This window comes from Oryx dammah, unplaced genomic scaffold, assembly GCF_014754425.2.
Source record: "Oryx dammah isolate SB20612 unplaced genomic scaffold, SCBI_Odam_1.1 HiC_scaffold_20, whole genome shotgun sequence".
In the NCBI taxonomy this organism is placed as follows: domain Eukaryota; kingdom Metazoa; phylum Chordata; class Mammalia; order Artiodactyla; family Bovidae; genus Oryx; species Oryx dammah.
In genome coordinates this window covers 63,149,020-63,164,079 of record NW_024070204.1, presented here as the reverse complement: position 1 = coordinate 63,164,079, position 15,060 = coordinate 63,149,020, and the positions used below count along the sequence as shown (strand labels likewise).

The 15,060-nt window shown below is 41.0% G+C and overlaps 1 protein-coding gene across 2 annotated transcripts; it reads right to left on the bottom strand.

The window, feature by feature from the left end:
• Positions 1-7,016: 7,016 nt before the first annotated feature.
• BTF3 (basic transcription factor 3) lies at positions 7,017-13,264 on the bottom strand. Of its 2 annotated transcripts, none has more exons than XM_040262714.1 (6): positions 13,110-13,264; positions 12,467-12,535; positions 9,993-10,106; positions 9,480-9,681; positions 8,357-8,413; positions 7,017-7,460 (listed from the first exon to the last, which is right to left on the bottom strand). In XM_040262714.1, the coding sequence occupies exons 2-6, from the start codon at positions 12,533-12,535 to the stop codon at positions 7,414-7,416; spliced, it is 489 nt and encodes a 162-aa protein (XP_040118648.1). In that variant the 5' UTR covers positions 13,110-13,264; the 3' UTR covers positions 7,017-7,413. The 2 variants fall into 2 exon arrangements, with proteins under 2 accessions (XP_040118648.1, XP_040118647.1); XM_040262713.1 differs by having other exon boundaries at positions 12,872-13,242.
• Positions 13,265-15,060: the final 1,796 nt, after the last annotated feature.

Sequence of the window (15,060 nt, the reverse complement as noted above, 5' to 3'; positions counted from 1 at the left end):
CTCTGCTAAAAATCACATTGTTTAGACTGTCAGCTCCCTGAGGGCAGACGACAGCAGTCTTGTTCATCATTTATCTGAGTAGCCTAACACACTGCTTGACATGGACGTTCTGTAAATATTTGCTGAAGGAATGAATGATGAACAAATGAGTCACCATCTGGAAACGGCCCCTGCCAGCACCCCGGCCTTTGTTTTTGTTTTGTGTTCCTCTATGATTATTTTGCACAGTTGAGAACCAACTACATATAAAAGTGAGTAGCTTATTTGATCACTTTTAGTAAACAGATGTTCAAGATTAAAAATTACTGAAGTATTTCAGCATTGTTTAGCATTTTGCATCACCTATTACAAATTACACTAGGTAAAAAAATCTTTTTACACAGAACTGTCTTCTATATACCTAATTGTAGGCTGAAGATAGAGTCCCAGAGTGGGATTTTCAAAGAATGAGAACATTTTAAAGGCTGTAGCTGTTGTGGGAAGGATGAAGGAACATGGACCCCAGGAGCAAGAGCTGTGGTGTTTGTGATCTAGCAGAGGGAGGGTCTTCAGTGGAGCTCTGCGGGGCAGCAAGAAACCGTGGTGCATCTCATTGTGTCTGAGCCCCTGCTTCCACCACTCCCTGCTTCCACCACTCCCTTAGATTCTTTAAGCCAGAGTTTCTCCACCAATAATGTGACTGTTCACAGCCATATGACAGGACAGTTGACTCTGAAGCTCTTCTCGGTATTAGAAATAAAATAATGTTTACACTTGTCAGAGGGACAGAAAAAGCCTTGGAGTCCAGGAGTGGTTTCCATGAAAAGATGCCACTCTGTCTCTCTCAATACACTGTTGACCCACAAGGTGGGGGTGACCCGAAGAAGGTGCAGAGATGCTAGGGACTCTGGCCGATGAGTCGCCTCAGAAACATCAAGGCTGTGTCTCCCTGTTTGCGCAAAGCAGTGCTGCTGAGCTCTGAGAGATCAAGAGCAGTCTGAGCACTCTTTTTCTCTTCCTGGTGTGCCCGTAAAACCAGCCAGGCAGCTTGCCTCTCCTGCTCTCCCAGGCCTGCTCAGGCCAGAAGCCAGCAAGCAGTGTCCTTTGGAATGCTTGAAACCAAGATCAAGGTTTGCATTTCATCTTTGGCACAGGGTTGTACCAAACTTTGGTGTGTTTTAAGAGTGACCTGAGGTGCTCAGAAAATATACAGACCCCCTGTCCCACCCTCTGGAGATCCTATAGGCCTCAGGCGGGGGTAGCCCAGGAATCTGCACTGCCTTCTGTGATTCTCAGGTAGGTAGCCTGAAGGCCAGTTTTGGGAAAAAACACTGGCACAGCGCTGGGTGGGGAACCAGAAGACCTGAGTATGAAATTAGGTAGTTCCCCTGACCTCAGCATAAGCCTCAGAAGTCACTCCACCTCACTGGCCCTGTTGCTTCACCTTAAAGCTTCATTTTTACAAGCCAGGGAGCAACACCCATTCATCAAAAGCCTGCTCAGAGATTGAATTAGATGCTGTAGACAGGAAAAGCACCACTACAACTCATACACTGAAGGTCCTAAATCTTGTCTCCTGCCTTTCTCGCTGAGGTGAACACAGACCATAGCTGGCTGATTTACGCCATGCCCCCAGATGGAGACTCTACCCCGAGATGAAGACCTGTTTCCCCTTTGTGTCTGCGTGCTTTGCTGTGGTAGAGTAATGCTGGCCTCCCACCAAGCAGCATCTCTGCACTTCCCGCTTGTCATTCCTTGTGCTTGGAGCGCTGGCTGCTGCAATCAGTCCTGGGATCACCCTCGGGATACCTGTAAAACCCGTGGGTAAGTCTCCCCGCGAGGTGATGCAGCATAATCCACACAACCAGCCAGAGCAGATTTATCCCTCATGCACCTCCAGAATGAGTGAGTCTCCTGATGTAGCTAACAAGGAGTCCAGGTGCTGCACGCCAACCATGGCTCAGGACACCCAGCACAATATTTCATTCCTGTCAACCGACTTGCAAGGTGGTTGCTGTTATAACCATGAACAACAGAGACTTGGGGGAAGTTAGGTGACTGGCCCAAGATTATGCAGCTTGGTAAACCGACAAGCCAGGGTTCCAATCCAGGTCTGACCAATGCTGAAGCTTCCGCAGATGTGGTTTCTCTCTTCAAGGAGTTTCTGCCACATTTAGGGACACGAGGCTACAGTGGCGAACATTTTATCCAGTGTTAAATGAGGTTGGGTTGGGCTGACAAATATTGTTAGCAATTCAAGTGAGACTAGCCACAATCACGGTGCCAAGCATCTCATAGAATAAGGGATACACACACAGGGGTGTTACCTGCCTCTTAATTATTAACCTAGTCCAACTGTAAAACTTTCAAGAAGCAAAATGCAGAGAGCCTGAAGTTCACAGTCACAGATGCATACCTTAACATCCAGTACTTGTCTCATAAACCCTCCAGACTCGTCACACTGACAGTGTCAAACGGCTTCACAGGGCTGGGCTTCTTATGTGGGGACCTCACTACTTGCTTGCCCCCCTCCCTGCTCCGTAATGGCTAGCTGGACTGCAGTGCATAGACAAGGCAAATTAAAAAGCAGTCACCAGAACTCATATCTAAAGTACAGAATTACAATTAAAACATTATCAGTGAATGAATGTTTCTATTAGAAATAACGCCATTGTCTACATAGGCCAAATGCCCAGCAGTCTCCCACAAAACTTAATATTCATGTTCCCCAATCAGAAGACTTGGACATACATGGACAAGGTGTGTGACACTAGAAACGGGTGTGGGGATTGTTCAGATGAATCAGGTAAAGATGAAAACTTGTAATTAATGTTTTAACGAGTTCTTAGAGTTGCTATCCTTACATTTCAGTCATATAAATTGACTCACACTTCGAAATCTTCCTAAGGATGTTCACGTTCACAATTAAGCAATTCTATCATTTCCAGTAGTTTGTATATTTAAACTAGGTGAGTTCTCTAGCTAAGAAGCAAATGAAGCCAGATTTGCCAAGATTAACAAAGGAAAAAATCCTGATGAACAATTCTTGCATTTCTTTGGAAATTTGGTAAAATCAAAAAATTCTGAATGTTTTGACTTTCAAAGATTTTTGTTTATTTAACCTTTGGCATTTCCTTGCCAGTCGTCCACCACTCTCCTCTCGAGACGCCTTACATAGTATTTTCCTATGATGACTTAACACTGTGTAGTACGCTGATCACTTTACAATCTGGTAAAGGGGATTACTCTAAAACCATGGTGGTAGATACAAGATCGGAAATAAAATACACTAAACAGATCATACTTTGCCTTTTGTACAGTCCTCATGGAAGGTAGAAATAGAAGGGCTTCCTAGGAGTTGGATGTTATCTAACAAGGTGTTGGCAACAGAAGACTAGAAGTATAAACAGATCTTTGTTGCCAGCTGCCGAATTACCGAATATCGGTTCTCTTCCTCATGTATCAAATGTATAAGCTCATACGGATCCTCCTTGTTTATGCAGTGTCAGTACGAGGTAGTACTCTTTTTCAAAGTACAAATTCTCTCGCCCAAATATGTAGAATCTTTAACAAACAACTGCAATATTCCTCTTGGACAGTTTTTCTTAATATTTTAAAAATCCAAATGGCTGTTTTTTCTCCCCCAACATGACATTTTAACAGTTATGCTTCTAAACATAAGGGCCCAAAGTGTTCAGGCTGGAGATGTGATACTGTTTTCTTTGCCGACTGTGCCTGCATTCCCAGAACTCGCTGCAAAGATGACATTCAAGACTGTGCTGACTGGGGTGATGAAAATTTATGTGAATAGCAGCTTTTTTAAAAACTGTTATTTTGGAAAGACTAAAAACTGTTGTTAATTCTGTTGACTTCTCTCCCCATAATATGACATATGTATCTTAAAGGTGTGTGTGGGGGTGGTGGTATGGAGGGAGTTGCTAAAGCACAACTCGAGTGTTATGTAATAGAGAACAAAATGAGGGATAGAAATCAGACCCAACCTTTAGTGACCTTTGGCCTGTTTTTAAACTTTAAATTTGTTTCTAATTTTTAGAATGTAGCTTTCTGTCCTTACACACAGGGTTATAATGACACAAATGTACTCTAGTTCAGTTATTTCCACAAGGTTTTTAATCCTGGGACTTCCCTGGTGGTCCAGTGGCTAAGACTCCACACTTTCAATGCAGGGGGCCCAGGTTCCATCCCTGGTCAGGGAACTAGATCCCATATGCCACAACCAAGAGTTTGTATGCCATAACTACAAAAGAAAAAGATCTCACATTCTGCAACTAAAACCTGAGGCAGCCAAATAAAAAAATAAAACTTAAAAAAAAAGATTAATTCTAAGAATCCTCAGTTCATAATCGATGTCTATCTCTTTATTAGTGTAACCCTGGTTTTAGATCCAACTGAAAGTTAAGTTTGATTCAAAAGCAGTGGATGGCAGCCAGCAAATAGGGATAACAGCCAAATGATCAACCAGATCAGAATCATTTGCCCTCCAGCCTGCCAGGGCCTGAAATTCTTTATGGCAGGTACTAAGGTCCAAAGAGCAGACCTGGGTTTGAGTCTCACCCTACTACTTATGAGCTTCCCTGGTGGCTCAAATGGTAAAGAATCTGCCTGCAATGCAGGAGACCTGGGTTCAGTCCCTGGGTTGGGAAGATCCCCTGGAGGAGGGCATGGCAACCCACTCCAGTACACTTGCCTGGAGAATCCTCATGAACAGAGGAATTTGCTGGTCCATGGGGTCACAAAGATTCAGACATGACTGAGTGACTAAGTACACACACACACTACCACTCAAGGGGTATGTTTTAAGGGTTCCCTTATCTGAATAATGTGACTCTTTAGAGGAGACTTTTATGACAATCGGTAATCACAAGCTAGAATCAAGATTGCTAGGAGGAATATCAACAACCTCAGATATGCAGATACTCTAATGGCAAAAAGCAAAGAGGAACTAAAGAGCCTCTTAATGAGGGTGAAAGGGGAGAGCGGAAAAGCTGGCTTACATGGCATCTGGTCCCATCACTTCCTAGCAAATAGATGGGATGGGGAAAAAGTGGCAGATTTTTTCTTGGGCTCCAAAATCAGTTGAGGGTGACTGCAGCCATGAAATTATAAGATGCTTGGTCCTTAGAAGAAAAACTATGACAAACCTAAACAGCATATTAAAAAGCAGACATCACTTGCCAGCAAAGGTTGGATCACACCACCAACTCAGTGGACCCGAGTTTGAGCAAACTCCGGGAGATAGTGAAGGACAGGGAAGCCTGGCATGCTGCAGTGTTGGACACCACTTAGTGACTCAACAAGATGATATGCATTGTACAGTGCCTAAGATACTAATAGCCACAGGAATTGTGGGCAACTAAAGAAAAATTGTAAGGATATGGTGGACTCTATCAGCTGGAAAAAAAAAAAATCTACTCTCCTTTTGTGGGGGAGGATTATACTTCCCCAATCTTCACGGCTACCAGACTATATATGTGCCTTGTCTGGCTGCCGAAGTTTGTTAATGACATGTGTCACTTTCCAACCTAAGTTTGAACAGCCAGCCAGTTGTTTGCAATCTTCTTCCTGTCCTGAGACCGGTAATGCTGACTAAAGGCTGTTTTTGGAATAAAGTGGAGCCCAGCCACAGGCAAACCACAAACATCAAGTGATACTGAAAATCTAACAAGAAAAACCTTACTTGTCCATAGCCACCAACACACCACCAGCTCCTTTAAATAATGGACTGAAGAAGTAACCTTTTTAGAGGTTGTTAGGGAAAAAAATTCTCTGAGCATAGGCAAAACAGGAGTAACCTTAGCCAGCCTCCGCTTCAAGCAGTAACTGGCCCTGGGATAAGACTAGCCTGCAAATCTATTTCACATCTCTTATTTAGACCCTCTCCTGTACAGATCAAAGGCAAATAACTGAAAGGATGTTCAGATAGTGGCATTTTCACATGCTCAAGTCAGCCTATCACTGCAATCTCTTGGGGTGAGTGGAGAACATTTCGAAGTGTGCTAGTGAAGCATCATCAGGAAGTTCGTAAGAAATGCAAATCCTCGGGCCCTCCTCCAAGTCTTCTCAATCCTCTGCCCTCCAAGCAAGCCACCGCACTTGCTTTAGCCAGTGACATACAAGTGATACATGCAACAGCTTTAAGAGCCAGCACATGACCTATCATCTTCTCACTCTGCCAGATGGAGGCTGCTTCATCAGTCTGGGGCCAGGAGTATGTAGCATAGCCCAATCTGACCCACAAGCCTGGAGACATGTGCTTACGTTTTGTAATTTTGTAAACCACTCAGGCTTTAGTCCTAGTTACTGTAGCAGCACAACTTAATAGAAATATAGTAAGATATGCACATACTTTTCTTAGAGCATCTCATTTCTGTGAGTTAATAATGACTTTTAGATATAGTTGTATAACTTCAAAAGGTACTTTCAAATTGGTATGGAAATTTAAAATGAATTATTGTTGCAAGCAGAAACTAAGGTATGACTGCTAATACAATTTTTTAAAAGTAGCCCTATATTCCAAGAATTTTCTGGGGTAATGGAACTATTCAGTATCCTGTGGTGGCAGTCATATTACATGTTAAAATTCTTACAACTGTCAATTTTACTCTATGTTAATTTTAAAAGTAAAAAAAGTTTAAGGAAAAAAGTTATTCATTTAAAATGTTATCACTTTAGGAAGACAAGGTGACACTCCTAACACAACTTTTTTTTTCAGGCATCTTAGAGAATAACTACCTAGAAAGAAGTGAAGAAATTAACTTTTTTTTTTTTGAAGTAAACCTCAGTTGTATCTACAAAATGGAGCTAACAGTCCCTACTTCATAGATTGAGGATTAAATCAAAGAAAACTATTATAATATATATAAGGCATTTAGTATCTTTACAATACAGACAATATTAAACATTCCACTCACCCACCAGAGAATATTTTCTTATAATTACACCCATCGCAAACCACGGAAGCCCAAGACCCACTGGAGAAAAACTTTTCAAACATTAAGAACTTTATACCACCACTGTTACTTATACTGTCATTTTAAATCTTTAATCAGATTCCATTCATGATTATCAGTCATAGTACATGCCATGATTAGCTTTCTATAAACAATTTTGCCTTCTGTGTACAAATTGGTATCAATGAAATAAAAAATAAAACCATATACTAGGCAAAGAATTTTATTTATCTTTGTCTCAAACTTTATTCTTAGGCTTCTTCAGCTTCATTAGCTGCAAAGAATGAATTGTATATAAGCAAAAACTGAAAAGAGCTGCAGTGTCCAGGGGCTTAGGCTTAAAAATATTAGAGATCTAGATTTTACCAGATCCATAAACAAAATTTTAAAAAGCAGTCATAATATAAAATAGCAGCTCCCAGTAACTTCTTCAAGATTTATCTTCTTCAGAAGTTAACTCAATTCAGTTTGCTTCATTCTTGGAAGCCTCATCAAAATTCTCCACAAGATCTAGGAAAAGGAAAGAAAAAAAGAGAACTCAGAAAAAAAAAAGCCAAGTCTTCAAAAATAATCATCAGTTGTTAAAAAAGGAGATAGAGAAATGCAGTCAAAATATGTCCTACAGTTAAAATTAGGATATATATTAAGACATTTTTAAATTTCCAATGAAGCCACTAACCATTCGATATATTTTGAAGTGTATAATTTGACATATAATTAACACAAGGAAAAGAGAGAGAGATTAATTTTCAGTGATACAACTACACTTAAAGAATATATATGCCCTCCCCATTCCCACTCCATTCTAAGAATTACAGCTTAGCAATGTAATACATTAGTCATGTTAGGGCACAAACAAAGAATACCACTACACAATGTGAAGTTTTCCTGGATACCTCAGGACACCTGTCTATGCAAAGTAGTATTTCTGAGTCTAGGCAGTCTACTGTCCAATATTTGTTTCACAACAAAATACATTATCCAGTAACAGCCAGGATAGAAAAATGCCTCACTACTGCCAAACAAGTTTTTCTGCTGATTTTAGAGTGATTATATACCAAGATATTTCTACAACTTCTTCATGCCGTCTCATACATCTATGGATCTCATACGTCAGTGGGAAACAGGTGATTTGTGGTCTACAAGTAGCTATTATACTGAGGTTACAACATACATACCTATTAACTCAATATTTAAGGTTAGATACCTTCCTAGGATTCCAAACAGAAAAACCAAGCCTAGAAACCTAACTTCCAACTGAATACCACTGTGTTATTTTTCTTCTTCTCCCTTTGCCCCACTTTACGCTATGACCCACCTCCCCGGGTAATCTTTCCTATGGTGCAAAGATTCTTCATTCTCCCTTGCTAAGATTCTCTAGTTTAACCACAAGTAAAGGTTCCTACCTGGAACTTCATCATCATCCTCCTCTCCAGTGGCAAGTGGTGCTTTTCCATCCACAGCTGGAAAAGAAAACGTGAGTGTTCAATAAACATTAACCAAGAGAACAAAAGATGAAAAGTCAAATGCTGTTACAACTTAGGTTTACAGTGACATGTGGGATTTCATCTATAATACTAGCAATAACATGATAGTGTGATGTCCATAAATAAGCAAGAATAGTAGTACCAGCAAACGACAAATTCCAAACCCATTCTTTCAATCCCACTGACCTACCACAGGGTAAAGGTAAATCCACATACCAAAAAACCTTTACTGAAGTGAAAATTAACAAACCAAAAAACTAAACGTGCCTTTGACTGATAAGCCTCCACTTTCCTTTTACTACACAAGAGAGTGAACTATACTTGAGAGGTGAGACCTCACAGTACTAGCCATGTACAATTTTCCGTGGCATCCTTCAAAAGCCTACCTCTGCTATGAAAGCAGGCTTTTTAGCAAGAAAAAACAAGCAAACACACATATAAATTGATTAAAGCAGAGTGAGCAAATGTCAAGAAAAACATGGATGACTAAATAGCAGGTCATATAATAAATCTATCTTGATTCATTATTTCTACTGCTCAAAATTTTAATCAGAGGCCTTCAGCATAAAGTAGCTATTCCCCTTATGTACACCTATTCAACCACACAACTTTCTGCTCTAAACAGAATCCTCATTACACCATAATCCAGAATAGTGGCAAGCCAATTCTTCAAGACTATTGGCAATACCAGTTGAATCTGTAAAACTAAAAAATATATTTTAATCTATTTTAATCTAAACTGCCATTCATTTTTAAAAGTCCTCATTTCTAGCTAAAAAAGGTAAAATTTTTAGTCTCTGATCCAAAAGAGAAAGCTAGTAGAAAAAACATTTCATTTAATCAAGTATAATGATCAAAGCATACTAGATAAACTACTGAACACACTAAGAACACCAGCTTAAAATCAATATAAAAACTGATATTCTTTAGAGGAAAGTTTACATTTCCAAATTTAAAGATATTCATATCTATTTGCATCATAAATTTTAGAACTCTACTGATAAGTCAGTAACCCTAGGCAAACCAATACTAGCAAACTCACATTGTTTGGGCAGAGCTTCAGCCAGTCTCCTTAAACTGGTGAGACTGTCGGCACCAAGCTGGTTTAAGATGCTGGGGAGCATTTCTGTCAGTTGCTTTGTCTCAGCGTGGCCCGTAATGGTGAAAGTGTTTGCTGCCAGAGATGCCTGAACTTTAGGGTTGTTAAAGTGGATCACTGTTCCTTGATTTGTGAACATATTCACCTTAAAAAAAAAAAAAGAAAAGTTAAATTAGCAACACCCATCAAAATCTCTTTAAAACTGAACACTTTATTAAGCAGAAGTCTAAGTAACCTGTATTTCACTGTACTGCAGAAGCAAAATTCTGCCTGAAATGGAAAGTATGACCTAATCACTTTACCCTTAGTAATCTCCCTGATAATTATTAATTGAGTACGAACAAATATTTTAGAGATGAAATTCTCTGCTGGAAGTAGCGTCAAAAGTCATAAATGCACGAACAACAGTTTTTAGCCAAATCTTAATTTTGTGAAGAAATAAAATTTGACACTTACCTCTTCAATACCAGAGATATTGTTTACCCCTAACTTCTTTAAAGAGAACTGAAGTTTTTTGTCATCTGCTGTGGCTGTTCTATGAACCACCTTCTTCTTTCTGCGAGCAGTTCCCTATTGGAGGGAGAAAAAAGAATACAGCACATGTTTATGCCACAAGAGGCATTTTCAAATGGACAGTTTCTAATTCCTTTCTGACCTCTCAATCTGTGTTAAGAAAATTACCATAACCACAACCTTTTACACAGTGAGTAGGCATATTAAGGCACAGATGAAAGCCAAAAGAGGGAAATGAAGAAAATTGCATACAAATCCTTCATAACTTCTCACTTCAGATTTCTGCTCTTATGTCACCAAACCTGAGTGGCCTTTCCCAACCAACCAGTGAAAAGCAGAAATTCCCAGTCTATCTATCCAGGTTTTTCTTCAATCTAGTAGAGTACAGTATCTGAACTCACTGAAGGCATACAACTTGAGCATGAATAAAATACAGTCTTCAGGAAGACTTGCCTCCTGTGCACTTACGCCCAATTTCCACATCCCCGTCTTCCCAAAATCAAGTCACCATCTCTCTGTGCCTCCCCCAAACTGCAGTTAACACCCCCAAACCAAATCACCACGACCTCTGCATGTTGAAAATGCTTCTATTTCACTATGTATATTACACTATGAAAAGTTCCTTACCTTTTAAAAGATGCCTATCCCCACTACTAGGACTGAAGTCCCCCTCTAACGACTTTCAACTTCTTAAATTTTATACTCTCAGGATTGAACAATAGTAAAGCCTTAAACAAATCATAGTGTACCTGAAGAAAATATCAATAGCTACAAAAAATATGGGTTATGAAACCCCCAAAAAACCTTTAAGAATAAACATTATCTTTAAGTGGTCATGCAGATACCCTGGTTTCCAAAGAATTCTCTCTAAAATACATCCGAAAGAATTACGTAAGATTCTAAAATCAAAACCAGTCCGCATTCTTTATGTTTCACACTCTTGACATTCAATTTTTACTGAAATAATTTATTATCAATGCTCTGACCAGATACTGAAAAAAAGGGCCTTCACAGCATTTACCTAATACTTAATGCTTTCAAATTTCTCTAAAGCAACACTTAACTCATCTAATTTCACATACCACAGTAAGTAGGTTTCTTAAAAGGTGAAGAAAATGTTTCCACATTACAATGACGACAGAAAGACAACCGACATTAACAATTAAAATTTAATCCTACACCAGCCTTAAGAATCTTCAACTTTCCTTTACCCTAGAATCTTTCACAAATTAAAGACTAATGACCAGATTAACAACAACAACAAAAGGCACACAAGCACATTATTCACATGACTCCCCTGAAACCTGCACTGAAAGGAATGATGATTAACAACCTATAAGAGCACCCAAACACTGACCCACAAGGAATGAGTCTTCTTGGCACCTGAAGGTCACATCTAGCTTATAACAATTGCTAAAAAAGAAGAAACACCTACTACTGTTAATGGGTAGCTGCTGATCTTGAAAACCAGCTTTGGGGGAGGGGAGGGGAGGATTAGGATACTTTCACTATTGGCAAAATCAGTACTTAATAGACTCTACTTGAAGTCAAATGCTTAAAGTGGGAAAAACTAATAAACTTGTAGCATGGAAGCTTTATACAAGTTTTACCAAGTAAAGACATGTTCTCTTTCACCAGGCTACCACACCTTGTTAAGCACTAGGAATGTGCTAACACAATGTTAAATAAAATTCGGTACACCTCTGGTAGAGTGGATTTCTTATTTAAGCAAATTAGAGAATCTAAATCTTATCAAGTTCAAAAAAGAATCCCCTTGAAGGGGACCAGCAGCCACCAGGAAAAATCAATTAACCAAAACCTGATCATTTAAAAACCTGCCACTCATCACTCTCATTTCGTCAGTTTTAGTGTAATTAAAAGTAAAAATGGAAAAATACCTACATAGGTAATATTTCCAAATCCAGTCATTGCTCTTGCATCCCTATGCAATGTACCTGTAAGAATGACACCTTCAAATACCCCAGAAAATATACAACTACTCTAGATTGCATTTAGCTAAGAAAAGATTACAGAAACGTCTTAATTTACAAGTGACCTGAACTTCCAACTATTAAGTACAATTACCCAGAGCCATTTGAAAAGATAGATGAAACTTAAATTCAGTCAGTTTTAGTTGTTTATTAAAAAATCAAGCACCAACTTTACACAACTTAGGTTATAAAGTCAATGACAAAACAAGCCAAGGGTTTAAGGGCCACGTGATGACCTAACTGAAATGATACACAGACTACATTCTATATCTAATTTAATTCCTGCCATTCCCTTCACATGATTTGCTAGTTCGGTGAAATGCCCTCTCGAAACAAAGTGACAAGTCAGTTATATCAGAAATGCAAAGGAGAAAAAACCTAAACCACAAAACTTCAAAAGAAAAACCCCCAACTATTTAAACTTACTTTCCCACCAATGCGCACTTGTGCCTGCAGTTTGGCGAGTTTCTCCTGGTTCATGATAGTTTCTTTCATCTAGAAAAACAGGAAACCCTCAGCGAGGAAAGCTCTAGTTCACTCCAGCATTCCACGCTCGTTATTTCCCAAGACACCAGCAGAATACATGTCCTACACAGGCGGAGGCCTGGATCCCAAACCCACCCCAACCCCCAAGCTCCCGAATTTCAGTTTTCGAGGGAGCCCAAAGAGCACCCGCTTCCCCACCCCACAACCCCCCAGCTCTTTACAAGCCCAGAGGAAGGGCTCTAATCCGCGCCGAATCGCCCCCCCACCCCCACCCCCGGCCCCGGCCTGGCCTCGGCCTAGCCAGGGCCTGCCCTGCCCGGCCACTCTCCGCAAGCCTCGCGGTACCTGAGGCTCCTGTCCTCGGGTTCCGCCGGGAGGTGGAGGAAGAGATGCCGCCGCCTCGCCCCCAGGGCAGCCGCCCCTGGCCCGACCTCGACCCCGAGAGTCAGCCTGAGTGGGTGCGCCTGTCCGTCGCATCGCCTTCCTCTCCTCAGCCCTGTCCCTCCCTGTCTCGCTCCTTCCGGGAACTTCCCGCCCCCGTTCCCGTCCGCCTCCCACGCCGGCGTCCAGAGCCTTTTTGTACCTTGTTGGAGCGGAAATGGGGCCGCGCGGGGGACTAGGGTTGGCGCTCAGGTGGTCTCGGGCAGACCAGCTGAGGTTAGGCGCACACACGCGGGGACGCAAGATGGCAGCTAGAGGGAGGCCGGAAGTGACGCAACGCCACTTCCTCCAAAAGTCAGGAAACGGACTTCTGCGAGCGCTCAGTGCCTGGCTGCGCACGCGCGGCCTCACGGACCGCGTTTGTGAAGGTTCCCTGTGCCCTCCCTTCCTCATCCAGCAGTGGCAGGGTTGAGACCGCACGAGAGACTGGGCTGGCAGCACCGCGAGTGGCCCTGGGAAAGGCTGTGGAGGGGCCAGAGAACACGGTTCTTTGCATAGTTAGGGCTGAGTAAGCCTCACTGTCTCAGGGCCCCTTCCCCAAGTTCTTCAGGCTCAGAAGACAGCGCCTGTTCACGTTTGCGGAAATAAGTGGGGCACCTAGAGTGTGCTCACCTGTTTAGCTAACTCTCCACTCGCTGGGAGGTGTAGATTGGAGCAACCATCGGAATGTTTTAGAATTTCCCCTTCCGCCCGATTTAATCTTTACTAAGAGCTTTTGTAAAAACTTAGGCTAATTTAGCTTTCCAAAGTTAGGTTGGTTGCCGGACCATGGTTCAGAATTTCTGGGAAGCGTGTTCAGAAAGCCGACCTGAGTCTCAGCGATTCATTCTGACTGAGGATAGGAGAAGGTATCTGCAATTCAGCGGGTGGCTAAACACTTTAGATCCGTGAACTTACTTACCTTACTTCTTATGAGTCTTAGATAAAAAGTTGACTACTTGATACCAGTTGACATGGATTTGACTATTAGCGATTCACAGTTGAACACATTTTACCTTTCTGAACTGAGTGATTCAGTCAAAGGAGAATTTGTGCCCGGTGTGCTTGGGGAAGTTAAACATTTCTACACACTAGGACAAGCTCTAAGACAGTCTTAAAACAACCGATATTGCAAATGGCAATTTAAATCATAATGCTAGCTGATCAACCTTTTTGTGGTCTTAGCTAGGAAAAGTCTTTGCATATTAAAAATTGAGTCGGAAACCTAAGCTAGAGAAAATATAATTTATATAAAGCAAGAAAACTTGTCTAGGTGCAGATTTCTCTCCAATTAAGATTAACATTTCTGTTTTTGAATACTTATCTAATGTGAATGTGTCAAATTGTAGCGTCTCGGGAAAGAACCGATGAGGACGGCAGTGTTGTTTTTTAAGATAGTGTTAACAGTTGATATTTTCCCAAAAAAACAATGTCGCTTCTATTATTGTTTACTAAAGAAAAGGGAGTTTGTACTGTTAGGCTCTAGGGGGTCACTATCCTAACAATAAATTCTGACTCTGCTAATATTTACATACTAGTCTTTAAAAGAAATAACTGAAGAGATTCCTCCCTGACTCCGTACCCAGAAAACAGCTACTAAATTGCCATCTTAGCTCAGTGACGCCAGAAAAGTAACTCACATATTACCTTTTCCTCCGAGCTCCCGATGTCTATGACAAATATGGATTACTGGCTCTCACACTTTATTGCTGAGCTTGAACAAATCTAAGAATCATTTACTGAGCACTCAACCTGGCCGTTGTCAATAGAGTAGGCGAGAAAGGGGAAACCTGCAGTCCTCCTTGGTTTACAGTTTAATCAATATCCAGAAATTGTTCTCATCTCTCAGCTGTGCTTGAGTCAGCTTCAGTAAGAGCTAAAATACTTACTTTATGTTTATTGTTAAGAACCCTGTTCTGACCTATAAGAAGTATAAGGAGTCACTAAGGATAAATGTTCCCATGGTTTTGGTTGCTTCATTTTCTGGCCCTTGTCTGATAACCACAGTGGACTTTTATTTGTTTGTTTTTCTTTTTAAAGTTTCTAAACTTTAAACTCTTCTCCTAGCACCCCCCCACCTTGATCAGGTTAAAAGCTATACCTCATCTAGCCCT

Excerpts from the sequence above, each read along its gene's own strand:
- BTF3 (XM_040262713.1), bottom strand. The coding sequence starts at position 13,003 with ATGCGACGGACAGGCGCACCCACTCAGGCTGACTCTCGGGGTCGAGGT. Across the intron at positions 8,414-9,479 it reads TGAAGCTCTGCCCAAACAAT|CTGTGGATGGAAAAGCACCA; the intron begins GTGAGTTTGCTA and ends TTTCTTTTCCAG. Across the intron at positions 7,461-8,356 it reads GGATGATGATGAAGTTCCAG|ATCTTGTGGAGAATTTTGAT; the intron begins GTAGGAACCTTT and ends TCCTTTTCCTAG.